We start from the raw sequence: 27226 nt of genomic DNA, 5'->3' as shown, positions 1-27226 counted from the left end.
TTTCAAGGGGCGAGCTTGTGTGGATACTGTTGGTATCATGAGAAGTAATAATGACTCACAATGTGCAAATAATGTGTAGTATGCGTGTGACTAATAACCTTAAAAGCAAAGGGTGTTACATCAGATTCACTGGATTGTCTGAATGTTTCATCAGTGACTGAACATGCAATTAGCCTGCAATAATTTGACTGTCAAGTTTTGACATGGGCCCTCTCTAGACTACTATTTTAGACTACTATGTAATTATGTTTGTACACTGGATTCAGCAGGTCACACATTATGATATATATATATATATATATGTCAGGCTAAATATGAGGAACAGAGTGAGAAATACTGGTATTACAACAACAACAAAAACTGCCAATTGGGTGATATCAGTTCACTTTTTTTCCAAAGCAATTCAGCTTGTGTCAAGATTTGTTGTAGAATCAATGATTATTTTATTGATAATATTGCAGTGATCTGCTTTATTCAGTCTTCAAGCTTCACACTTAACATTCTTGAAATAAGTATTGGTTTTTTTTCTTTCAAGAACATTATTGAAATGACAACAAAAAAAAATCTGTGAAACAATTACATTTTTAGCTTTTGTTTGAGGGGTTTTCTATAACAGAGTTATACCGCAACATAGTATATTTTTCATTTAAAGACGACAGAAAAAGGCATGCGTTAAAAAATAATAAAACAATACTCAGGATTGCCTGAGAGCCACTGCTCTGTACTTGGGTCAAGTCTTAAGACATTATAATAAACTGTTGGTTTGGAATAATAATTGATTTTACGTCAATTAAAGAGGACGTTAATTAATTAACTCAAAACAAGAAACAACCTCAATTGAATACAATAATAATACACATTTCAGTGATTAAACAATGTAATTAGTATAATAGGATATATTAGAAGCCATGATTTTGTTAAAAACATCTGAGGGCCATAATAATTTCACCTGTTTCAAATGTCATATTCTTCTCCTGTAGTACCTTACAGTAAACAGGTCCTAAATATGAATTTTGGACATTGGTCAATTTTTCTTTGAGTTTGCAGGATCGTACATGGAAATCAGCAGGTGCTCTGCAGAATTCACTCTCCAGTGACATATTACTTAAATTGCATGTAAGTACGGTGATAAGAGACCTTTAAATCAACACAGAGTTTATTAGTTTATCTGTTTGTTCAGCGTAGCCCTGTGATAGACATGATCTGTGTTGAGATAGGCACAATGCTCAGCACTGCACAAATACACATTATTACAAAATCAAAAGAAAATAAATAATGTTTTGATAAAAGAAATGAATTAATGGATTCCCCTTTTGTTCATCAAAAGTTTCCCGTCACAGTGTGAAATATTACACAAAGCAGGAAGAGAAGTAAAAGTAAAGACAAAAAGACAAACAAGTCACCATATATTTAGTTGTAAACATTGTTTGCAGTATTTGACAATTAAAACATACCAACCCAATAAAAGAAACAGGGATTTGAAAATTTAAAAATGGTGGGATAACGCCATAGACTGTATAAATAATAATAAATAGACTGCATATAGATAGCACATTGGATCCTCCTGCGACCTCTACTGGCACAGACACCAACAGGGCCCAAACTGATGACGTGGTCCGGTCTGTCGTTGACCAGAGCAGCAGTATGGCCGACCAGAGCAGGCAAATAAAACTCGCTGCAGCTAAGAAAAAGGTAAAGTATTTAACAACTGACCCGGCTAAATAACACCAGAAGAACTGTCCCTGTCTCTCCTCTGTAGGTTTTGCGTTGCTGGTGTTCTCTGGCGTTGTGTTACACATCTCTTCACGGAGCAAGGGGTGTTGTCATTACACGTCGTGCGACCTCTCCGCTGTCGCTTGTCCCGCCTCTCGTGCTCCTTTTGAGGCTTCTATGCGCAGGCGAGATCGGTGCTTCTTCTGGGCCTCTGTTGATAGCATTAACTTTCCCAGATTATGCTGACTACTTTTTAGCTCTTAGAGGTTTTTAAATCATCTTACGCCATGTAGCTAGTCAGTGAGTAACTTAACGTACTCCCTTTGCTTAACAGTTTCATGTGTCTTTCCAGCTAACGTTAAATGTGGTTAACGTTGTGTGGTTATTAGCTAACGTGCTAACTTAGCTAACTAAGGCAAATTAACGTCAGCAAGCTGGCTAACTAATGACAAGTTTGCTATGTATGGGTGCAAAGAATAATACACAGCTACTCGGCAGCTTTCTCTCTTTTCTGTAGGATGGCACAATTATACAAGGGAATGGTCAACAAATAGCATTTTTAATACAAACGCTGAGCTAGCATTGAAGCACAGTTGATAGAATGACGGGGACTGTTTTGACAGCTGACACCCCTCTTCCCCGTCGTGCTAGGTGTGTTAGGCTAGTCAAAAAGATGGTGTTATCAGCTGTGAAATGTTAGCTTCACGAATTGACTTGTCGGCATACTTTGTTGCCCTATAATGTTCGTGGACGAGTTATTGTGGTGATAACACGTTTGCATTTCGCTGCGATTCAACCCCACAGTTTGCTGCAAGTTATCAACTTAATCTTGTTTGGTTTAGCAAGTCGTTAGACAAGTAAGTCCAAAGTGACAGTCAATGACTTGTTGGCTGTGGCTATATGCATTTCACTCTACAATAGAATCCGGATATTTGACTAGCTGGGAGCAGTCCATCCCTGCTTCATCTCGGACCATCAGATTACTTGTTATGATCAATGTCTCAGTAGGTTAAAAGTCAGGGGAAAATTGGGCCTACTGCTATATCTGTGAGGAGAGGTAATAAAGTGCAATCTTGTTTAAAAAGGCAGCTGAGGAGATTTTGCTGCATTTCTTTCACATCTGTTGTTTCCTTTTCTTATGTGCTGCTCAGCTGAAGGAGTTTCAGCAGAAGAGCTCCCCTGTTAGTGTGGGAGGAGAAAAGGGTGGTGGTGGAGGAGGAGGAGGAGCAGGGGCCAAGAAGAAGAGGAAGCTGAAGGGACTGAGCCAACACGATGCACCTTCATCAGACAGAAACTCTCCAGACAATGTAAGTCGGTCCCAGGCGGTCTTTCCGTATGTTTACCTTATTTAATTCTGCCTTTGTTGGTCAAATAACAACTTTCTGTGCGTGTCTTACGTCTGATTTCTCAAATCAAGTGTACAGAATTGATTTTCATAATGATTTGTAGTGGCCTGCTTGGTCATCGATCACAAAAAGTGTTGCCGCTTGAATTGAAACGGCTGATTTACTGTCAAGTTTGCGAATGCTTTCCTCTTCGCTATCAAACACACGCAGTGCCAAGAACACGGTAGCAGTATTGACACTTCTGCTTGCCAGATGATGGGGTCAAAATAAAGAAAGAGAAGCACACTAGACAAGAGACAGAGGTAGCTTTAGCCCCATAAACAGTGGCCATTGCAGAGATATTTCCTCAACCTGACCAGTAGTCTCGTCTCTGGTCTCTTTCTATTAATAGCTTATTCTTTAATCCTGTATGCTGCTCTTATTAAGGGACACTTAAGACTTATCTGAATTAAAAAACATAGTTCATTTGATTATTTTGCTGCTTGTCACTAGTATTACATTTCAAAGATTAAGCACCCTCTGCTTCTGTGTGGTCTGCTTTAAAGCTCCTATAAGCAAATCGAGCGGTCATGTGACTCCAGCACAGAGCTTTCACACACACGGGCTGACTGCGGTTCAGGTCAGTTTTCCACTGACCATGTCGGTCAGTAGTTTTCTAAGCCTGGTTGGATTCCGGGCTAGTTACAACTTGCTTGTTCTGATGCATTTCTTCTCCCCAAACATGTTTGATTCAGTCTTAGGGGTCAGAGCGTAGGAGACATTTCACAATAATTGCCTTGCCATTGATTATGATAATTTGTGTTATTAAGATTCCCAATGATTGACTTTGCACAGGTTATGCTTGCCAGGGAAAAATGTGAGCAACTTATGTGTGTTAGAGCTGATTGTAGAGGAAGCTGAAGCAATAGGAGAAATGCTGCGCTGCCCCTGCATTCTTATTCAGATTTAAGTTTTATTCGTAATAGTAATTTACTTTTTATTCGTATGCAGGTAAGGTAATCTTTGCTGACCTCTTGGGCCGGGCATACTAGCCTCCTTATTACACACCCCAGTAGTCACTTGTTGTAGCCGCTGCTTCTCTGTGCCTTTCTAAATCGTTCTCTCCCCCTTTCACATCTCTTTCATTTTCCACCCTTGTTTTCTCTTTCCTGAAGTTTGACTGTATTCTGAAAGTACTTAGTCAAAGCAATGGAGTAGTCCTGCCTCCTTATGGCAACAGTCAGGTGAGCCTCTGTCGCTCTCTCTCTTTCCTGTCTTTCCTGTCCAGGCATGCTTCTGGGAAAATAAGAAATGTGTGTGTTCAACTGTCTTCACATTGCTTGCTTTGCGTTTGTTCACTGCCTGATGTAGATGACTACAGATGTCATGCTTGCATTAGTGTAAAAGAGATGGGTTATTTAATGTGTCAGTTATTCAATTTAATGTTATTTATACAGCATAGTCTGAGAGGGCCATGGGTAACGGTGGTGGAAAATAATTGGGAGTTGTGTAACAGCTTTCTTGCTCCAGCTGTCCCCATAAGTAACAGAGCCTGCTATAAGTGCTCTGTCGACCACAGATATAGACCCCATCAGAGGCCCTCCCTTTTCTTATTACGCTCTTATTTCCTCTGTCTGTGGACAACCGTGCATTAATCTGCACATATAAATGACATAATTGGGTCAACGTGAACTGAAGATTCAGTACAGTAATCAAGTTTTTTTTTTTTTTTTTTTTCCTTGCACCTAAAAGCACATAACGTTTGAGACATCATTGTGGTCTTTCTGTAGTTTTTTTTCCATCATAACTGCTCTTGTTCTTGCCATTGAACCAGTGTGTGCGTTTTCTGTGTATGTGTCACCTCAGGCCTTTGCTGACATGGAGGCCATCTGTTCTTCAGCGCCCCAGTTGCTGGAGGACCCACAGGGCGAGCCGGGTCATGGCTCGCCCGTGTCTAACCTCGCTAGCTCTAACGCCGCTACTAACCCTGAGTCTGTTGGTCACAACACTGACCTCCAGGTGTGTGTCTCTCTTTCTGTCATTTTCTCCCTCTTTGTCTTCTCATTCTTACTGCTGTATGTCCTTCGCCTCTAAGATTATATGCCAAAGCAGAATGGCTCTAAAAAGCCAGTTGCTGTGTTATTACTGGTAAATGTGAGAAAAACAACAGATTCCCTCTTTGTTTGGGGTGTGCCTTGTCATCACGCAAATTATTTTAATCAAATTGTATCACAGTTTTCCTTCTCTGCCTGTTTGTCTTTCTACCTATAACTCTCTTTTCCTCTTTTGATCTTGTTCTCTGTCTGCAGGACTATCCCGATACCAACGGCAACGAGAGTTTAACAGAAGAAAATAGGTTTGTTTCCTGATTCCTCACTGCCTTGTATCCTTGTTATTGAAACGCACACCATATACAAAACAGAGGTTACATATTGATGTAAACGGGCTGGGTACATATGGCGATTTAGATTTAGTGCAACTAAGGGTTTGTAACACCTTTGTAAACGGCTTATTCAATATTAGGCATAATAAGCAGTGCTACTGAGGCAATGTATGCCGCTGCTCTAGCCATTGATTACTAATGCCACACAGTAGACCACATGGTTAATGTGTGTGATTGATTATTCATGTCTGTTATCCTGCAGACCGCTGTCTTCCACAGAGAGCCTGAGACAGCTCTCACAGCAACTCAACGGCCTCGTCTCTGAGGTACAATTCTAGGACTGCTAATGTGTCTGTCTCTCTCTCGCTCTCCCTCTGTCTCTCCGTCTTTGTCTCTCTCTGTCTCTCTCCGTCTTTGTCTCTCTCTGTCTCTGTCTCTCGCTCTCTCTGACTCACACAATTACTTCTTTGTCATACAGTGTTTTACAGTAAACACCATCACTAATTCGTACATTTATTTAGGGGTGTGTTGCGTCTATCCTTAGCAGGAATGTACTGGAGGCATTTTCAGATCTACCAGTTGTCCCCAATCGCCTCGAGCACACTGGCTGCATCAACAGCTGCACCCGCTTTATGTATTTCCTCTGAACTTGGTTTTGTTTTGTTTTGCATAGTCAGCAGCACAAATCACAAGGAGACACAGTTTACAGTGACCTTGTATCTGCTGAGTGAAGGATTAATAATATGAGTACAGACACGTATAACACTGGTTTAGTAGTGAGTATTTCCTAAACATAATAAGCACACAGTTTTATAGTACATTTGAGAAAAGAATGTGTTGCGGTGCTGTTGTGAAATGCAGGTGTTATAACTGCTGACTAAACCGATTGCCCATCTGCAATGCATCCAGTACATTCCAGCTTTAACCTCATAGAGACGGGTCATATATTTTCTTTTTTAAATTTGTGCTGAAGGTGCATTAATGTGCTCGTTTGTGTCATTCTAGTCATCTTCTGCATATGTGAATGGGGACAGTCCACCTGTCGGTGAGAGGGAGCTGGAGGTAAGATAGAGAGCTAATATTTTCTATAAACAGAAAACCCAAGTTAGAAGTCAGTCGAGTCATGGTCAGGTTCCAATAGTATGTTAATACTGTTCAATTCACCAAGTGAGCCTTGAGCTCAAACTAATCATAATGTGATGCGATCAATGGAGGTGGGTGATTGATTTGTTGATGTTTGCCGGATTAGATGCCTGAAAAAGAAGAAACTAGCACAAAGCAACACAACTCTTCAATAATAATGGCAGTTTATACGCGTTCAGTCGTCTTTCTGTTAAACATTATCTATATCATGGTATAGTTGACTTCATTTTACATTTTTACTCTACTTGTGAAGGTGCTATTGTTTGCCTCCATGTTAATATTTCACATCAGAATGTTTTTCCTCTTTGTTTGACTTTTGCCACTGCACCTTATCCTTCTCTTGTGTATCTTTTATTTTTTCTCTCTCCTTTCCCGGATGCATGTTTGCACGTGATAGGGTCGGAATCAGGAGCTGGCAGCCGCCCTGGAGTCCAGCAAGCTAACAAACTCTCAGTTAAATACCAAGCTAGACCAGCTGGTAAGAAGCTGTGTGTGTGTGTGTGTTGTTTTGTGTTGTTGGAGTTACCTCATTCTTGCCATTCCACAGTTGCCACATCAGTGCATGCACTATATGCATTCTGCATGTCATCTTGAGTAACCACACACTGGAAGAAGTCATGCATGGATTACATGTTTTTTTTATTTATCTTTCACTTTGCATAAGGAACAATATGAGCACACTTTGGTCAGAGTTGTCATAAGCTGATGGTAGATGCCTTATTGTAGCACACGAACAGTAATGAGCTCAAAGCTTCAAGTAAGATAAATAGTTAGCATAACGTAGATAACAGAACTGGTTTTTCATTTCATTACTTTGTGCTGTCTGGCAGTCAGATGAAGGCTTTTGTGCCAGAATTATAGTTGTTTTCTAGGGATAGAGTTGCTGCAGGGGTGATGAAAGAAATGTTTCCCAAACTCATATGTTTATCCTTTTGGGTCCGGCAGGCACAGCAATCTCAGGTGGTCTCCGATCAGCTACAAAAGGTAAACAGTTTGGGGTTTTTTTCCTCTCTGTCTGTTCATTCCTGTCTTAATGTATGCAGTCTACTGAATGTTCACTTCCTTTCTGGTGATTCATGAGCTTTGGTATTTTTCTTCCTTCAGGAGCGAAAAGAATTTGAACAGAGATCTTCAAAAGAGCAGGGAGGCATGCGGGAGCAACTACAGGTAACGTGTTACCCAAACACATACATCGAATTTACAATGTCTGAAACTGTGTCAAAGCCTCATTGTAATGTCAGAGTCCATCCGAGAACATAACCTCCCAATTGCTCACCCAGGCAACAATAAATGATGTGGTCTGTCTAGCAAGGCTGAATGACTGAACGTAATGACTCTGTATACATTCATATTCAGTTAATGTTGTTGTGTAATGCGGGACATTGTCTTACGTTGTTGTTCGTCTGTCCTCTCCCAAGGTTCACATCCAGACCATTGGTATACTGGTATCGGAGAAATCAGAGTTACAAACGGCGCTACAATACACACAACATGCTGCACGGCAGAAAGCAGGTGTGTGTGTGTGTGCGCGTTTTTATAATCGGCCGCACATTCACTTGAACGAAACATTTTTTTTAACAGTTTGTATGTGTGTCTTTCTTGGTGTGTGTGTGTGTGTGTGTGTGTAGCTGAAGCAGATGAGTTGAATAACCGTCTGCAGGCAACAAAGCAGAGAGTGTCGGAGCTGGAGAGAACTCTCTCCTCTGTCTCAACACAGCAGAAACTGTTTGAAAAGGTAAAGTTTCATCCAGATACACCATATAACATATGACAGACTTAAGTAACTCTCAATGAGCTGCGTGATTGTAGAACAGCCACATACAAAAGCATATTCCTCTATTTTGAATGTCTGTGTCATGTGTGTTTGTTATTTTTAATACATTTTCCTTTTTGTCTCCAGCACAACAAAGAGTTTGAAAAGGAGCGAGACAGCCTGAGGCTCGAGGTGTTTAGACTCAAGTAAGTCACTTTGCCCGAGAATACACAAGGAGACGTATTTCGTAACATTTCCACAGCAGATGTTGAATGATATTTAGAGTCCATCAAATTATTTACAGCCCAACAGATGGCACACGCGATACTCCAAAGTCCTGTTTAAACCTAGTAGGTAAAATGAACAACCTCTGCGTGTCTGTGTGTTCGCAGTAATGTGAGTGAGGAGGCGAAGCAGCAGAACTCGGAGCTGTCGGAGCGGGTAAAGCTGAGCACGCGGGAGAACGGAGCGATGAGGCTGGAGGTGGAGGAGCTTCGCAAGAGACTCGAGATAACTGACCTCTTGCAACAGGTGCATTGAGACTCGGGCACAACATGTGACAGTACATCACATCTATGCTGATCTTCCGCTTACAAAATAATTGGCTTCGTTTTAATCTCAAGCCCTGTTTGTTTGCAGACAATGCAGATATATGTGATGTTTTTTCATGTATTTACCTGCATTTCACTGAAATATTTGTCCTTTCCCTCTCTAGTGCTCCAGTCAGTCAGATCCCACCAGTGCCAACCAGCAGGTCCAGTTGCTGCTGGGAGAGAAGCAGCAGCTGGAGGAACATAATCACCAGGTCTGTGGACCTTTTGTCTTCCAGTTATCTGCATGTGTGTCCTGCTACTGCCACATGTAGATCTCCATCTAAAACGTTTTGAGTTGGTTCAAAGTCTGTTGATATATCGTTCTAAAGTGTGTGGCTCTTTAGCACCTTTCCTGTTTGCATTGGCATCAACTGACCCATGAGAAGTCATCCACCTTTATTATTGTCGTTAACACCGTCCCCTGCTTTATGTTGTTGTAGCTGATTGAGTCGATTGGCCAGCTGCAGGTGGAGAGGGACTGCTATGCAGAGCAGATCCAGGAGGAGGGTCGTGTATGGAAGGACAAAACAGAACAGCTGCTAACACAGGTGAGCTATACGGTGACATCAGCATGGACATAAAGAAATCTGGATGTTCTTTGTTGTTGTTTGATTATTATTTTGGTTTTAAACAAATGATTCATTGATGTCTGCGCAGGTGTCTTTGGTGGCAGAGGAGAGGGACCGAAACATTAGCCGTGTCCAGGAACTGGAAGCCAGCATCACAGACCTAAAAAATGCTGCAGGTACGAGGCTCACACGTGTTGTGCTTCTTCCTTCCCAAAATGATTAAACCTGATAATTGCCATCCGTCTCCTCCTCCTGCTCCTCCTCCTCCAGTGTTGTTGTCCCAGGAGAGAGAGGCCCTGGATAACGCAGAGCCTCAGTCCTCGGGGCCATCAGAGAGTGAGGTGGCTCTGCAGGAGGCCCTCAACACTCTACATCAGGAGAAAGACGCTCTTATCGCACAGTACCACGCACAGGTACGAGTCACGTTCACACATGGTTGAGCAGTCCTGTATCGGCTAATATGTAGTTAATGTCTTTGATCGTTATAGAATTTTAGTTTCTATAATCGGCCTCTAATATTTCCCCCCAGCTACGGGACAACGAGCAGCTAAGCCGCATGTGTGTAGAGCAGGAGTCTCGTCTGGGGGAGATGGAGCAGCAGGTGGAGAGACAAGTCGAGGACGGAGACGACCGCCGGCGCATGTTGGAGGATGTTCAGTCAGACAAGGCCACCATTAGCCGTGCTCTCACCCAGAACCGGACACTGAAGGACCAGCTGGCTGAGCTCCAGAATGGTTTTGTCAAACTGGTGAGGCTGGAAATCTAGCTGTCCATCTGTAACAATAACTTGACAAAGGTTTCCCACATTAGTAAAAGTACATTCATAGCAAGTATTGGCTCAGAGGGTGACTCCTTTTCTTTGTACAGACTAATGAGAACATGGAGCTGACCACTGCCATCCAGTCAGAGCAACATGTGAAAAAGGAGCTGGCTCGCAGAATGGGTGAACTGCAAGAGGAGCTGCACGACATCAAGGAGCAGGTATGGCTGAACACGAAACACTATCGATGACAAACCCAATTCTGCTGGTGGATTTTCAGGATAGAAGGATGCAGTTGTTTTCCGCTTCCTCTTGGTATTCATTTTCCTCTTTGTTCTCTTTGCACTAGCTGGAACTGAAAGGTAGGGACACCCAGGGTCTGATGGAGCAGAGGGACCAGGTCGTGGCCCACCTGCAGCAGTACTCTGCGGGCTACCAGACCCTGGCCTCAGAGAGGGAACAGATCAACCACCAGTACCTGCAGCAGATCCAGCTCATGGACCGGCTGCAGCACGATGAAAGCCAGGGCCGTGTGCAACTGGAGATCAGTCACAATCAGCTCAAGCAAGCGCAGGTGTGTATTGCAGGAAGGAGGCCATGTTCACGTGACCATTGGCGATGAATTAAGAACTCTGAAATAGATGTTGAGTACACTTTAAAAGGTCTGGAGTAACGGACGGAGATCATTATGAGAACGATGCTGAAATGCCCGCAGATCGTTTCCTTTTTGAAACCCCGGTTTTAAACGGAAACATTTTAGTGTGGCTGGAGCCGAAGTTTGTTTTGAATGACTCTCTGTCTCCCCCTACAGGAGCATTTGGAAATGTTAGTCAAAGACAACGAGCACCTGAAGGCTGAGGTGAAGGAGCTGCTCAACAGCTCGACTCTTGTCTCATCATCCAGAGACCAAGGTAAGGTTTGTTTCTTCCTGGTATGTTGGTATCTTTGTCTTCTACTGCCATTGTTGGCTTTAATTCTTGTCACCTTGTCACTATCTCACTATGTCACTTAGGCGACGGAGTGGAGAGCCAGTCACTGCAAGAGAGCCCGGCGAAATCCTCCATAGTTATCCCAGAGGACTTTGAGAGCCAGAAGGAGATGGTGAGGATGGTGACAAATGTTCTTCACAAAAAAACTGCTTGTGAAGTTATGATTGAAGTTCTAAAATGATTTATTTTGCTTTATTACACATTATGGAAGCCTCAATCATGTTTGAAATTGACACTTGCATGATAAATCTGGTGCCATGCCAGTTTGAATAATGTATTCATAATTTTGATCCAGAAAAAAACGAATACACAAGTGACTTTGAAACCTCAATGATTCATGTTTTAACTACACGTGAGGCAAAAGCTTTTCTTTCTTCTAGTTGAGCCTCTCCCTTGCACCGTCCTCAACGCCACCCTTTCTCCCCCGACAGGAGGAGTTTATCTGTGGAGCTTTGGCTCAGCTGGAGGCGGAGAGGGACGAGGCCAGAAGGCAGCTGGAGGAGGAACACAGGCTCCACATGGCAGCCAGGCACCAGGCCGCTCTGGCCCTCAGCCTAGAGCACCAACACCACAGCTACACACCCGGTTATGACGACCATCACGAGCACGATCACACCGAGGGCCAACATGGTCACTGTGAACACAGTCACGAGCATTCAGGTGAGGAAGACCAGAGGGTTTGTTTGTGCGTAAGCATGCAAATGTTTTTACAATGGGGGGGGAAAAGCCAAGAATACGTGTCCTGGGATAAAAACGATCTTGAGTGCATTATCCTAATCCGCTGTTTTCTGTCCTCTTTCCAGAAGGAGGAGTACCGGTGGAAGTTCATCAGGCCCTGCAAAATGCCATGGAGAAGCTTCAGCAGCGTTTCTCCTCCCTCATGAGGGAGAAAGCTGACCTGAAGGAGAGGGTGGAGGAGCTGGAGCACCGCTGCATCCAGCTGTCTGGAGAGACCGACACTATAGGTGAGACCGTGGGATATTTTTAGTTGAGGTGCAATACTTTGTCAGAAAGCGAGAAAAGTCTTCATCACTGTACTAATTTGCAACACTGTACATTCTCCGTCTGTCTTCCAGGGGAGTACATAGCTCTGTACCAGAGTCAGCGGGCCATCATGAAGCAGAAACACCAGGAGAAGGAGCAGTACATCAGCATGCTGGCCCAGGACAAGGAGGAGATGAAAGTACTGCATAGCAACCTTTTATTTTTTCTTTTGAAAATAACCATCAACGCAGTCCATTGTACTTCCGTACGATGTTTGTCGTAATGCGTGTTTTTGCTCAGTTTTCCGTCGTTGTTTCTCCGTCGCCCATTAGGCGAAGCTGTCGGAGCTGCAGGATCTGGTGATGAGGCTGGTGGCCGAGAGGAACGACTGGTACAGCCGCTACACCGGCGCTGTAGCCGACGCAGGCGCGGTGAACTCCGACCTGCTCCCTGTGGGGGAGGATCACACTCACCCAGAGCACCACGCACACACACACCGTAATGCTGACAGTGGAGCAGGTAGGCACAACCAGTAAAAATGCCACTTGTGCTTTTTTAAATTGTGTCTTTTTCATATTCAATATAACTTCACCATGCTGTTTCTCTCTCTCTCTCTGCTGCAGAAGATATGGAGATCATTCCTTTGTCAGAGCCCACCACAGGCCTGGAAGCCCCCTCGTCACAGGTGCTGTCGAGCGGGTCGGCCCAGAGCGACTCCAGGCCCCCGGGGCCCAACGAGGACGGCACCGCCCAGCAGATCATGCAGCTGCTCCAGGAGATCCAGAACCCCCAGGGAGCCCTGAGATCGCCCCCTTTCCTCGGGGAGAACCCCTGCATCCCCTTCTTCTACCGGCCTGACGAACAGGACAAAGTCAAGATCCTGGTGGTGTGAGGCGCGACTGCGGCTGGGCGTGTCGTCCAGTGTGTATGTATATGAGATAGTGGACATGTCTTGAAGTCTGGGGAATATTAAACACCACAGTACACCGTGTTTGTAGCTTGTTGGATCATATTCATACTTTTCAAGAAAGTCACAGTTATCTTTGACCCAGTTACATTTAAATGCCCCCCCCCCTCTCCTCTCTGCTCTGTGCGCATAGTTAAAAGGAGTGTATTATCTATTTTTTTTGTTTTAAGTGGTTCTTTGTTTATGAGAGAGAGAACCGGTATTTCTTAGCGCAATCCAATTATTCTCCATGCCACCATTTTTAATCACTCGTCTCCCATTTTACACATAAGTGCAATAAAGGGTCCATATATATATATATTCTGAACCCTTGCTGATACAGTACTACAAGAGCTGTCAAAAAACGTGTGCGACTTCGGCGCAGAATCTCAGTTTTTACACAATTAACTGTACAAATGCCAAATAAGAGCGTCGCGTTTGAATGTAATAACCCGAATATCTACCCGTATGTTTGTGTAAAGTGAGGAGAAGGGACGATGGTGGATGGGCGCACGAGGAGACGAGGTGCAGAGTTGCAGAGGATGATGTAAGTTTAAGTCGGAGAGAGAAACTTGAGTGCACGTACCAGCCTCTGGCCTGTAGGCGCTGCTCCGTTTCAAAGTCGAGAGTTTGCGAGTTACGTGGTAAGATTCAGGGAGACGGAGGCAGGTGTCGTAGATTGGTTCTGTTCCTAAAATATCCTTTTGTCATTTTCCTCCAAACACTGAAAATAAGTCTCATTTTTGTACAATGTGAAGCGTTAATATATGTGTTGTGATGTCAAACATCCTGTTAGACTGAGGAGTCACCGCTGTTATGAAAAGGTGGTTTCTAAAGTCCTTGAGGGGATAGATGCAATTTAATAGATCCCATGAAAACCAATTTTAGTCAAAGTTATTGAGGCATTATTTTCAGAGTGCAATTCTGATAAATGATGGAGCCTTGGGCTGCTTCCCACTTTATTGGTTTCTCTGTGTTTGTCATTAGCCGGGTAGATGCTCTGGAGGAAGTTACAGGAAGTACGGTGTTAAAACGCACCCGTAAGTCATCGCTCTTCTTCAAATACTCTCTAACCTGAGGCATTTGGCTGGCCTCATCTCAAATGTCAACACTTTATTTTGTTTCCCCTCATAGCTGCTCAACAAACTGACACTATTGATAAGATCCTGTTCTCTTCTGTTACGTTTGCTTATGTTTCCACATATCAAAGATGAATTAAATGCACATCCTTTTACGACTGGACTGTGTGAGTTTACGTGTGTGTGTGTGTGTGTGTGTGATCCAAACCGTTTCCTCTTCGGGCCGAAGTTGCATCTGTTGTACTTCTTGTAGACCTCTATCAGATGATATAAGTATGATTGTACGAAGCCTCTCGTTCGGCCCCTTAGCTGCAGCTCACTGATCTCTGGAGGAAAAGGGGGAATCCTATGAAGCCCCGGTCTGAAGCTGAAGGTTCCAGTTGAAGCTAATTCATTTAATTGTGTGTGCGCAGTGTTTCACTCGGAGGATGAATTGTAAATATGAATAGAAGGAGAAATCCCAAAGGTATGGGACCAGTCACAATTTGAGAAAATGAACCGAGATGCTCATATTCACAAATGTAGATTGGCGGATGGACTGACTTCACTATAGAGCCTTTTTCCCTTTACAACGAGCACCCAGGAGCTACGCTATCGCAGCTCCTTCACGTTTCATTTCAGATGAAATCACGACAGAGGCCTCTGGTTTTTAAGAGTCTTCCCATGATTTTAATATGCAAGGACATGCGGGTCAAACCAAACTCCCAGTGACTGATTTTTTTTTTTTGAGGTATTTTAACCTCATTTGGATGTCTTTGGATTTTAAGATCCTCTCTGTTGTGTTTACTTTGAGGCGGACACATTTGTTCACTTGTTAAATAGCACACTTGATATTTATCGCTAAATGCAGAACGCATTAGTGCACATTCTGGTATTTTAAAGGAAAGGAAAATGTAACCGGTGGAGGCCGTATGTGTAGTTCACAGGTGTAAACAGTGCAGCCTCTACATTAAACCACAACGCTTCGTTAGTAACACGGGGCTTTTGAATACATTTACTTTAATCATTCTTGATTTAAAATATTCCTCTCTTCTTAGCATTCTCTCACTTTTGGGTTTTCCTTTTCAAAAATGCCACAAAATATGATTTATTTTTCTTCCTTCGTTTGTTTTTTTGGGGTTAGACCAAGAGTTGAATATCCAATAAAATCCTTTTGGTGGTTTCGGGGCTTGTAAGATAACATTTAAGACGATGTGGGTGAAATGACTTCCCACCCTCTCTGAGTCACTGTTAAATATGTTACGCGTGATGAAAGAAATAGCAATGAGAAAGCATTTATTGTCTTTACTGTAGAAGTAAAGCTGGTGTATATACTGTAACTGTGTAACATATTGTATATTCATTATGCCTGGTGTGTGGTGGGGGGGGGGGGCTGCTCTGCCATGTTTACTGGCAGTGTGGACCGTGTGTGTCGTTGGTGGTTACTGACTGGCTGTGATTTAATACAAAGATTGACAAAAAAAAAAGAAATTATTCTATTTATTTGGAATACGTTAGTATCTCAACTAATCAGTTTTATTGTCAAATAGACGTCACTTTTGGATGGAAATGAAGGATCCTTCAGAGAACTGATTGGTTCGAGGGCTGCTTCTGACAACAGCTTTCTGATTTGTTGTTTTTCCTCGAGTAATATTTTCTCCCCTTCTCCTGATTAAAACTGATTGAGCAACTTGAACGCATTGTGTCTTCATTATTTGGATCCCAACTAGCAGAGATGCAGCAGGTGGTTTGGGCTCAGTAGGAGAAGCACAGGTGTTGCTAATAACAGTAACGATGGCTCCATGTGACCGTGAGCCAGAATGCACCGCAGTGGAAGCGGCTACATGGAGGTCAGACAGCGTTTATTTGATTATTTACACCTTTCACTGTGACAGAAGGCCAATTCCTGAGCCCACTCGTGTCCACCTAAATACCAAACTCACAGAGAAACTTGCATTTAGGATGCATCATTTTTAAACCATCTCGCATATTAACAAACATTTTCTTATTATTTTGGTAGATTCAAACTCGTATTCCTGATAGAAACATTGTGAAAAAGATTCATCCTTCACATATTCATACTCTAACAAGTCCTTTTTATAACTTAATTACTTTCCATTAGATGTTGTAGACATTTTCATTATTGATTCATATGCTGGATTTGTTCTTGTTTGGTCTAATAAATATCAGAAAGTTGTGTAAAAAACCCACAATTTACTGAAGATCAAGTTGATAAATCAAACAATTTGTTCTTTCTGATGATCCAGAGTCAAGAAAAGAAGCTGAACATTGATTCTTTCAGCTCTACACATATTCCACATGCCTTTGTTCCACTGTGCACTTAACAGCATAACTTTGGTTTCGAAGAACTTATTAAAATAATTACATTCCTATCAGCCTCAGCTGTAGTTTGTTTACCGCTAACGAATGAACGGAGATGGACTAACAATCCGTTCTGCCACTGTGGAGATATTAACGTCTAAAATCTAGAAAAATGACGGCTGTGGACTCTTCTGTATTCTGTTGTTCACCACCATAAAGAGAAGAAGAAGACGAAGGGGAACACTTCATTTCGTACACTGAGGTTTTTAATGTGTTGACCAAGCACAGCAGTTCTGCAAGATGAAGTCATCGTTCCCTCCACAGCACTTTAAACGAGATGCAGGACCTGGTAGCTGCAGGAGTTCACACATTCACACAGTCCCGTTCTGCTCTTTTACACACAGAGAGAAACAAGAAAAAGCCTCCGCTACCAGCTACAGTATCAAACAACCTGCCAATGTCACATGTTACACATTTTTACAATTTTTTTTCCAAATATTTCCTTATACACATGCGTACTCATTTATTGAATAATTGAAATATTCCGCAGACTAAATTCTCTAGACAGTGGAAGTACAAGTCCCATAAGAGGCACCACACATATACATCGTAACACATTAAGATATGTCCATAATAAACTTTTTACTTTTAAATAATGGGTCGAATAGTCTTTGTCGTATTTGCGTTGCAGTTGTGGAGAGTTCAGATGCACAAGGGGTCACAGAAGTGGTTTCTAAATGGCATCGGTTGAGGCGCAGAGACATGCTTTTTGTGGACTGCGTTGGGGATTTTTGTTTGGGGTCAAAATAGAACACACTGACGGGGCGAACAGGAGACGAGGCTCTCAGACAGCGACGTGATGGTGAAACAGGAGGAGCGTTTTCATAGTTTCATGCATAGACTGTGGCTGTTTTCATGTTCTCACTCACCACCGTGACCACTGAGAGAAGGAAGAAAAGAAGAGAGGAAAAAAAGAAATGCCCGATCATGAACCTGGATAAAATGCTGAAGGTTTTCCTGTCAGTACATCAGAGGATTTGATGCATAATGAAGTAGAAAGCGGACTGAGGGACACACTTTCCCATGAAGGACCTCCTTCCCTCTGAATAGCTAGGATGTATAAGAGGATATCTAACAGTCTGAGGGTCTCAGAGCCTCTCAGTGAAACATGTGCTCTGATTCTTGTGTGACTGGTGTCTGCAGAAGGATAGTCTATATATTGCACTTTCTATTTCGATCCCGCCTCGATAAGATAGCACAGTGACCATGTTTGTTGAGGAGAGGAAAGTGGGGAAAAGTGGCATGGGAGGCGCCTCGTTAAGCCAAAAAAATAAACACAAAAATTGGGAAAGCATTTTCTTTGTTGCATAGGTTCTGTGGCAGCACAGACAACGGCGTTTTTGAGAGGTGGTTTTGACAAAGTGAACTATTTGGTTGTCCACTGATTCAATTAAACAAGAAAGTTATAAAACAGTTGAATTTAGTGACAGTGAGGCCTTTGCAACATGCTGCAGTCCTAGTGCAAGAAAGAAGAGGAGGGTGGGGAAAAAAAGAATGAAGAGCAGCATCTCATGTGTGTTCAGGCATATGAGGGCGAGGAGTCTGAATGTCCCCCCCCTCATTTTGTTCGAGCCCTCCTCCCTGGTCTGTTTCATAGTTGATGTGTGAAAACCACTTTTATCTCTCATTTCTTTTTTTTAACTCTGCTCTGAAGACGTTTGATTAAAAAATGTTTTCCTCACACATGACCGGCAGTACAAGGTGAGTCAGTGACACGAACATTTTAGTGAGGAAATCAGGAAAAAAAAAGACATAAAAGAAACAAACAAAAGTTAATATCAGTCAGTCAGCAGCCAGAATACCCATCAAGAAGGCTGGAGTACAATGTAATACTCAGGCAGAGTGTCATGCTTAGTTTCCTCCCACGTGAGGTGTAACAGCAGGAACACACATTCTGTATGTATTTGCTTGTATGTAAATATGCTGTGTATATATATATATATATATGTGAGTATTTATGAAAGCAGTGTGCATGCACATGTGCGCATACACTCAAAAATGTACCTGTAATGATATCTATAGTATATTTAAATTCTGAGGGTGCAGCATGTTCGTATGTCAGTCATGCAGGTGTGTTTTCAAGTATTCTGCGTCTGTGTGTGTGTGTGTGTGTGCGTGTGTGTGTGTGTTGTAAGGGAAAAGTCGGAGCAGGAGAAGGGAGCCGGCTTGGTCGGGTGTGGCAGAGAACAACAGGAAGGTGGCACTGTTGTCCATGGCCTCTCATCCAGAGGTGGGATGGAGGGAGGGAGGGAGGAGCTCAGAGGTCTAGTGGGTTGGAGAAGGTGGGGGTCTCCGACTGCCATGGACGCACAGAAACGGACACAAAGAAGAGAGCACGGGAACAGGTTGGATTGGTGTTTTCTAGATGGTCGCAGCCTCCATTTAAAGTTCAAGTTGAGGTTTATACTTACATGTTGTTATTTCAGCGCCCCCCCCCCCCCCCCATGTGTTAATCATGCACATAAATACAATACCTTCACTCACACAGACAGCCACTGATATCATGAGGGAAACCCCAAAAAACAAGGCTCAGTTGGCATGGCCACAATACAGGTAATGTATGTTTGCATTCGAGGCCAAATACAAGCCGAATAACTTCACATCCAAGTGTTGTCGAAGTACAGTAGCAGGCACTTATGCACATCATTTAATCAACTTTGTTGTCTTCTTAAATACAATTCTAAAAGGAGTTTGACGTTGCTACATCTTTATTGTACAGATATTTATCGCTCTTCTAATCTAACTCTTGGCAAGAAAGCAAATCAGCATATTTACCAAAATGAAACTATCCCTTTAAAAATACTTATTTTAAACTTTTTTGTTTGAGCTTGTCACCCCTTAAAACGTAGTAAACTAATGTCTAAGTTGCAAGTAGTGCAACCAAAGAGTGACGTTCCGCACTCGGATTGTTTCTATCAAATTGTTTTTAGAGGCCTGGACATGTAAACAATCCTGTATATCCCTGGAAAAAAAAAAAGGTTAGTTGAGAAGTGAGCAGAGCGACCTGCACACATGCTAATGTTGACGGAAGCCATGACTTTAAACCACAACGTCAGACACTCAGAGACAAAGTTAGAGATGGGATGCCATGGCATAAATACGTCACAAACACTGACACAAAAACAACAATAATCTTTGGGTTTCGGACAGGCGAATCCTGTCTAACCTGCTGTAATCTGAGAAAAGTCCTCTTTCACAAGACATCTCAACACACACCGACACCCCTTCAATAAATCAATTATTGAAACGACTCCAAAAATCAGCTCAAACACTGACGCAAACACACACACACACACCCTCTGAGCTGGGTGTGTGTTTGCCCATGCAGCGCTCTGAGAAGAGAAAAAAGAAAAGTGAGAAAAAGAAAATGGCATGCACAGTGAAAGGATGCTGAGAGGAAGAGAAAGAAGGAAAGTGAGGTTAACCAGTGAGAGCTTTGCTCAGCAACGTTAGTGTCTCCTACTTTAAGAGAAGCAAGCTGCTGCTCTGACGATGAACAGGTCCAGATAAAGAGCTCACAAACACAGGCAAGCACAAGGCAGAACCGAAAACAAACCCCCGCTAACGCTCATTCCAGTCACCGACTTGCTTTGAAGCACACGTTTTTTAACTATTCAGATGAGGACAGTGGTGAGGTGGGTGTAAGCGATGAATAGTGGAGTGTTAGTGTGTCAGAAAGGTAACCGTTTACCCAAACCAAGAGAAAAAGAGAGCAATTGGTTATGAGTTATATCACGGTCTATTCAGGGATCTCTATCAATCTATTCTTCTATTCATCTATCCTCTATCACAACCAAAGCTCTCCACTTCCATGTACCTCCTTTATTCCCTTAGTAACAGAGTATCCACACCTCAGGTTGGATAGCTATGGTTTTGACAGTAAAAACCTACTTTGACAGGTTTCAAATGTGTTTTGGTGTGAGGAAAGGTTGTTTGCTTGAAAGGCCTCTCATCTTTTCTCTCACCTTGGCACACTTGGGGGTGCGCGGTTAGGCCGGGAGGGCACAGTGGGCGGTGGCCCACCGTAAGGGTCCGGAGAAGCCCCCGGGCGAGACGGGACAGGGGGTCCCCCAGCGGGAGGAGGTGGAGGCCCACGAGAGACCGGGCGGCCCGGAGGTCCCGGTGGTGCCCTGCGGTTTGGAGTCGGACTGGTGGCTGGAGACCTGGAGGACCCACGGCATTAACAAACATCAAACAACCAATCTGATAACAACCCGACATGCTCATAGCGACCCAAATTTAAAACCTGTATAAATAAGTTCAAGAGTCCTCCGTCCATCCGTTCCCCAACACAGCCTCCAATCCTCCGTCTATTCCCACCGCCCCCCTTACCTTCCTCCGGAGCCGCCCCGCTGCACCTGCAGCCAAGAGTCATCCACTGGAGGCGGCATGGTGGTGGTTATGGTGGACGTGCTGATGTCGCCGATGATGCCGAGGGCCTCCCGCAGGGCGTGGTACATCCGCAGCATCTCCTCACGGTGCTGGGCCTGCTCCTGGGACTCCTCCATCAGCGTGGTCTGGTCCCCGCACGAGTACAGCTGAGCCAGCAGCTCTGCGTTGATGAACTCTTTAGTCTGGACGAAATGACAGAGATGTTTTGGGATGAAAGTTAAAGTCTTGGGTGTGTATGTATATATATATATATATATATATGAAAGAGCTGACAGTTGAAACATGGTCAGCTCACGTTGTTAACCATGAGGTGCATGATGGTCTTCGGCATCAAGTCGCGCACGGTCTTGCTGACGATGGCCATGTAGGAGTCAACCAGGTTCCGAATGGTCTCCACCTGCCGCTCCAGCTGAGGGTCCATGCTGTGCATTATGTTGTCGGAGCCATTTTCATCGCTGCCGTCACTCTGTGGAGACGAGGGAGGGAGGGAGGGAGGGAGGACATAGAGTTCAACTTCAGTTCAGCTTCAGCAAGAACAGAGAGAAACGGAGACTGTAGCTACAACATACAGACGGGTTATAAAAGACACAAAAGTGCTGAAAATGCAGGATGCCGACCAGAATAACACACCTTTCCTTCCTTATCCTATAAGGTCAAACAACGATGAGGAAAACAGACATTGAAAGAGGACAGATACAGTATCACATGAGCGACATGACAACATATAAATAGACTCAAAATAAACAAACAAACCATGTAAACACAATAATTAGCCTTTATGCGATTTGGATAAAATCAAGGTGAATAATGTATTGTGTTTTTGCATATGGTTTTCATACTGCTCGCAATCAATCCAATGATTAAAACAGGAATATCAACTTATTATACATGCTATTCTGTAATATACTGTATGTATGCATAAAAGAAAGGCTTTGAGGAAATCTTACCATCACCCGTTCAGGATAAACTCCAGCTCGGAGGAAGGAGGCCTTCCAGGCATCGAGGTCCTCCTGAGTCTCACAGGCCAGCTCCAGCTGACGGTAGTCCTTATACACATTTCTGTGGACACACAATGCTGAATGATGCTCTTCATGTTTTTATCAAATGTGTCACTTGTGGAACTGTATATCCTTCTACCAGTGGTACATCTTTTGGCTTCTTTATGCTTTTCTTTTCTTTCAAACACACTTTGTTGGTAATACAATAGGACTGTTATTACTTTGTGATTTTTACTTGGCACTATGTGATCAATAATCGGTGTGTGTGTGTGTGTGTGTGTGTGTGTGTGTGTGTGTGTGTGTGTGTGTGTGTGTGTGTGTGTGTGTGTGTGTGTGTGTGTGTGTGTGTGTGTGTGTGTGTGTGTGTGTGTGTGTAATAACACCTCTGTTCGGTGTTGAAGAGGGCAAAGATTTGCTTGCTGGACATGAAGCTTTTATCCACATCGCGCAGCTTCAGGTTGTCCACCTGCAGCATGTACTTCTTCTCCTTCTCCTGCAGGAGGCGAAAGAGAAACACAGTAGTTGCACACACGCGAGGGAGAGAAAGAAGGAGACTTGAGCCGCTGCACGGTTGAGGAATTTGGCTCGAGAGTAAAAACGGTGGTAGAGATTTACAGTGTCTTGCACTGACATTGTGCATTAGACCCAAATAAAAGAGCCACTGCAGAAGTCAGTGCTGCATTATAATCATTGTGGGCTGATCCTTTTACGAGTTCATATAAAAACTTCTAATTTCAAGAGACACAATGACAGCAATTTGATGGAAAGAGATTAAAAAGAAAGATGATGAAAGAACTCGGGGAAATCAGGAGTGAATGCTCACATATTACGTTTAACAGCATGGCAAAAAAAAGAGAAGAAAAAGGCAAGAGAGACAAATGGGAAAGTTACACACAGCCCTCAGGCCTGTGGTTTTGATTACAGTTGTGCAGGGTAAAAAAAAAGAAAGGGGGGGGGGGCAACAAATGAGAAACACACACATAGAGAGAGAGAAACTGCGTTCCAGTGTAGAAATCTCTTGTACTTGTAAATGTGCACACAACATATGATATCCAGACATCCAACTATTTATGAATCAAAGAGTCGAACACATGCCACCACTCTCACACCTTCTCTATCTCACACAAGGCAAGGCAACTTTATTTGTATCGCACATTTCAACAACAAGGTAATTCAAAGTGCTTCACATAAAACCATTAAAAGCATCAAAACATAAGGCAAAAGAAAAGGAGATTTAAAAACAATTAAGAACATTCATTAAAACATTAAAAAACAGTGCAAGAAATAAAATGCAGTAGTAAAATGCAGAAATGCAGGAAATTATTAATATATGAATTGAATGTGGTTCAATTAAAGGCAGCAGCAAACAGAAAAGTCTTCAATCTTGATTTAAATGAGCTGAGGGTCTCAGCAGACCTGCAGCTTTCTGGGACTTTGTTCCAGATATGTGGAGCAGAAAAAGTGAACGCTGCTTCTCCATGTTTAGTTCTGACTCTGGGAACAGAAAGTAGACCGGTCCCAGACGACCTGAGGGGTCGGGATGGTTCATAAGGTAGCAGCAGATCAGAGATGTATTTTGGCCCTAAACCATTCAGTGCTTTGTAAACCAACAGCAGGATTTTAAAGTCAATTCTTTGTTGGACAGGAAGCCAGTGCAAAGACCTCAGAACTGGAGTGATGTGATCCACCCTCCTGGTCTTAGTGAGGACTCGAGCTGCAGCGTTCTGAATCAGCTGCAGCTTTCTGACGGACTTTTTACAGAGACCTGTAAACACACCGTTACAGTCGTCCAGTCTGCTGAAGATAAATGCGTGGACAAGTTTTTACAAACACACACGCATGCACACACACGTGTTGTGGTTTAACTCCTCAAAGTCTATTTTTACAAAATGCATTTGTGTGTGTGTGTAAACGTTTTACAATCAACAGTAAAATTTGTATTAAAAAAAAAAGATAGCCAAAAATACTACAGGGTGAGTGAGTTTCTATAAACAGCAATAAACACACACACACACACGCACACACACACACACACACACACACACACACACACACACTGCTTTGGTAGCAAACAGCACCTTTGAGTGTAGTCTCTGACTAACCTTAAAACCATCTGGATAGCTAACCACGGGCCTGCCCTGCCCAACCCAGTGTGTGTGTGTGTGTGTGTGCGTGTGTGTGTGTGTGTGTGAGAGAGCGCAAACGAGCGAGAGGGAGACAGGGGGTTGTGTGTGTGTGACCAAACTCCTTCATCAAAGGATTTATGACCTGTGCAGCCAAATGGTCATGTCCCCTAACTGCATGTAAAAACTCAAACACACACACACACACTCAAACACACACACACACACACACACACACACACAAACCCACACACACACACTCACAGAGACACTCAAACACACGGTATACCCAGGTGTCCGCTGTGCAAAAAACTAAGAAAACTAAACATAAAGTCGACCCAGACTGCTGACATCATCATTTGCGGGGCAAAGAGGTCCCCGTCCTCCGTCTCTTAAGTTTGCTCCGTATTTCTCCCGCTTCCTTCTTTTTTCTTGCTTGCTCTCTCTTCATCCCCCCCTTCTTCTTTCCCCTTGTTCCCTCGCTCTCTTGCTTCCCCTCTCCCTGGGAGTGAGCAACCTTGGACTGATTCATACATTTTCCTCTCCTCTGGCCAGTAAATCCAGTCAGGAGACTTGGAAAGGGAGAAGGATGGGGGGGCTGGTGTGAGTGTGAGCATGATGTGGGGAAAGTACAGAGAAACTGAACTAAACCAGAGTCGGTACGGCAAAGTGTAGGATAAAACAAGCGAGCTATAATGACAGGAAGACACATTTAGGTTACGAAAAGAAAAACAAATGACAAAGCAGAGTATTATTGCAAAATCCCAACAATAAAAGTTTCCCCACTTCTGAGAGAGTATCAGGGTTTCTGTCTGTCATCTAGCCCATCTTGCATGTGTGTGTGTGTGTTTCCATGTGCATGTGTGTGTCGTTGTGTCAAAGGAAGTCGGGAGTTGAGTGCTTTCCCATATGCGCCCATAAAAGCCAGCCAGCAATAGCGGCCAAACGTACAGATTTCCGACATTATGCACGCACTCAGGGACGCATGAGAAAACAAACTCAAACATCCAGATACACACATGATATGCATTAGCTATATGAGATACATACGTATGGAGCACACACACGCACACACACTTTATTTGACCTTTATCCGCAGCAATTTTACTTGCATTGTGAATCAACTTCCAAGAGACAGACAGGCAGAACGACACATACACCAACACTGTGACGGCTGAACCACTACAGCCCTGTCGGGGGACTTCCCTTCTGGTTGCAATAATCACAATGGAAACAGCAAGGTTTTCTGCGTACATGGTCGTTCGTGCTTATACCCGATATGTAATGCTCTTGTGTGTGTCTCTGTGTGTGTAATCAATGTGCAAGAGAGGATTTGTAAATGCAGAACAGCAATCCAGTGCTGGGATACTGCGTTAGTTAACCTATGACCTCATGTCACATACTCAAAATGGACCTGCCAGCAACATTCACCATTCTCTTCTGTCTGTTAAATACCTTAAATACATATCGTGTGGTTTGATTAAAGTACTCAAGTCTCCGTTATGTTTGATTCATGAAAGACATTTACTGACAATTGGCAACAACCAGCAGTGATGTAATTGCTGGTCCTTTGCCGCACGTCCCTTTTGCTGTCTTCAGCTTCCTCGTGAGTCCCTCCAGCGAGCGCCTGTCCTGTTCTGGGACGGCCTCTTTCCACTGCTTTTGGAAGGCACTGTGGGTGGAAAGGTTTTTGGACGATGTCATGTCCGTGGCGCCTCACGTCCGCTGCGGCGTCAACACGTGTTTTTCTCACAGCAATAAGGAAGTGTTTGGTGAAGTTTCTGCTCGCGGTAAGGGTCCCTGTGGCTCCAAGGATGTCGCACAACTGGCTGAGGTGCCGAGCTGCGCTAGCTCTGACTGCAGCGCTGCGGTGACTCAGACCTGCGTTCAGCAGGGCTTTCATGGAACAACCGGGACTGCAGTTTTCAACCATGGCGTCCAATGCCAGATTTGCCTGCTGCTGGATGAAATTGTTGGACTCGGACACCTTCAGTATCACGCCACTTCCAGGTTCATTCTGTTATTTAGCCTACCCTCATGGATATAAATGTCAGTATAACGCAATACAATTCAATCGCTGAATCAAATCCTCTCTTAAACAGCTTCTACGGAAACGTACGGTTATTACCTTCATAGGATTTATTGCAGGGCTGTTTAGCTTGGTGTACCTAATAAACTGGCAACTGAGTGTATGTCTGTGTGACTCCGCTTATGTCCCATCACCGTGAGTTGAACACGCACAAACAACAGCAAACAAGATGCTCTGGGTGTGGATGGCCTTGAGATTATAGTGTACCCACCACAAGCCAAACCCACTTACTTAATACGAGTGACTGTGTCAGGAAAGTTTAATGAATTCATAGTTGGTCTTTTCTATTTACAAGACCTTGCTGTGAACAGGGAAAGTACTTTCTACCAAAGAAGCTCTGTGGGTTTTCCACGGTGCTAGTGACAGTGATTCTTTAAAGAGATGTTGCTGTTACGTTTTCTGAATACTATTTCTGAATATCACTTCCACTATTTCGGAATGGTAGCATGAGTCACAGAGGCAGATATCTAAAACCCGCCAGAGTTGGTTGGGAAAATGTGTCTTTTAAAAGTTGGGTGACCTGACCCTTTAACCTAGGATACTGGGTTGGAAACCTTTTGTCTGAACCTCTACACACACACACACACACACACACACAACACACACACACTCAGCAGGCAGTGCACTCGGTAGTTAACCTGGAGCAGTGTGTGAGCAAAGTACTTTCCATGGTTTTATTTGTCCAGTGAGTAATAGCAGGCTCATTATGAAAAGGCAGAGGAAGTTCACTTCTGGATTCATAAAGGCATTTCACCACTCACACCGCACGCCGTCCAGAAAAACGTCTCAAAGTCTCAAACACTAATTCAAAATGTGGATGAAATATGGCCTCACACACACACACACACACACACACACACAGCAATGCTACAGTGTGTATGAACACACACATGGGGACCTTTTACACAAACCGTATCCAATTAACACTGAAACAAATCGGAGTAGTTTGGTGGGCAAAACCAAGAAGATAGTCGTTTACGGCATCCATGTTGTTTTAAGAGGCTGCATGTCTTAGTGTGTGTGTGT

The 27226-nt window shown here is 43.5% G+C and overlaps 2 protein-coding genes across 5 annotated transcripts in view; one reads left to right on the top strand and one right to left on the bottom strand.

Annotated features, from left to right (window-relative positions):
* Positions 1–1614: 1614 nt before the first annotated feature.
* On the top strand, positions 1615–15912 carry golga2 (golgin A2; the record flags this gene model as incomplete). 4 transcript variants are annotated; one of them, XM_079289991.1, is made up of 27 exons in its annotated part: positions 1615–1692; positions 2865–3020; positions 4214–4282; positions 5348–5394; positions 5684–5747; positions 6427–6483; positions 6962–7042; positions 7510–7548; positions 7669–7731; positions 7983–8076; positions 8193–8299; positions 8465–8523; positions 8710–8848; positions 9033–9122; positions 9351–9458; positions 9568–9655; positions 9750–9892; positions 10009–10227; positions 10347–10460; positions 10589–10813; positions 11051–11150; positions 11252–11340; positions 11660–11888; positions 12032–12193; positions 12305–12411; positions 12545–12731; positions 12836–15912. In XM_079289991.1, 27 exons carry the CDS (start codon positions 1645–1647, stop codon positions 13102–13104), a joined length of 3153 nt encoding a protein of 1050 aa, XP_079146117.1. In that variant the 3' UTR covers positions 13105–15912. The 4 variants fall into 4 exon arrangements, with proteins under 4 accessions (XP_079146117.1, XP_079146114.1, XP_079146115.1 ...); XM_079289988.1 differs by having other exon boundaries at positions 1645–1692; positions 12839–15912; XM_079289989.1 differs by lacking the exon at positions 4214–4282 and having other exon boundaries at positions 1645–1692.
* An 874-nt stretch (positions 15913–16786) lies between these two features.
* The window catches only part of dnm1a (dynamin 1a), a 43524-nt gene continuing 33084 nt past the window's right edge, over positions 16787–27226 (bottom strand). The window contains exons 17-22 of the mRNA XM_079289722.1: positions 22372–22481; positions 21938–22049; positions 21286–21456; positions 20931–21172; positions 20564–20761; positions 16787–18894 (exon numbers count right to left, since the gene is read on the bottom strand). Coding sequence (XP_079145848.1) covers positions 18864–18894; positions 20564–20761; positions 20931–21172; positions 21286–21456; positions 21938–22049; positions 22372–22481 — 864 coding nt within the window. The 3' untranslated portion in view covers positions 16787–18863. The remainder of the gene's footprint in view (positions 18895–20563; positions 20762–20930; positions 21173–21285; positions 21457–21937; positions 22050–22371; positions 22482–27226) is intronic.

This window comes from Melanostigma gelatinosum (assembly GCF_949748355.1).
Source record: "Melanostigma gelatinosum genome assembly, chromosome: 18".
Lineage (NCBI taxonomy): Eukaryota > Metazoa > Chordata > Actinopteri > Perciformes > Zoarcidae > Melanostigma > Melanostigma gelatinosum.
Note: the sequence above shows the minus strand (reverse complement) of the source record. Positions and strands in the feature narration are given on the sequence as shown.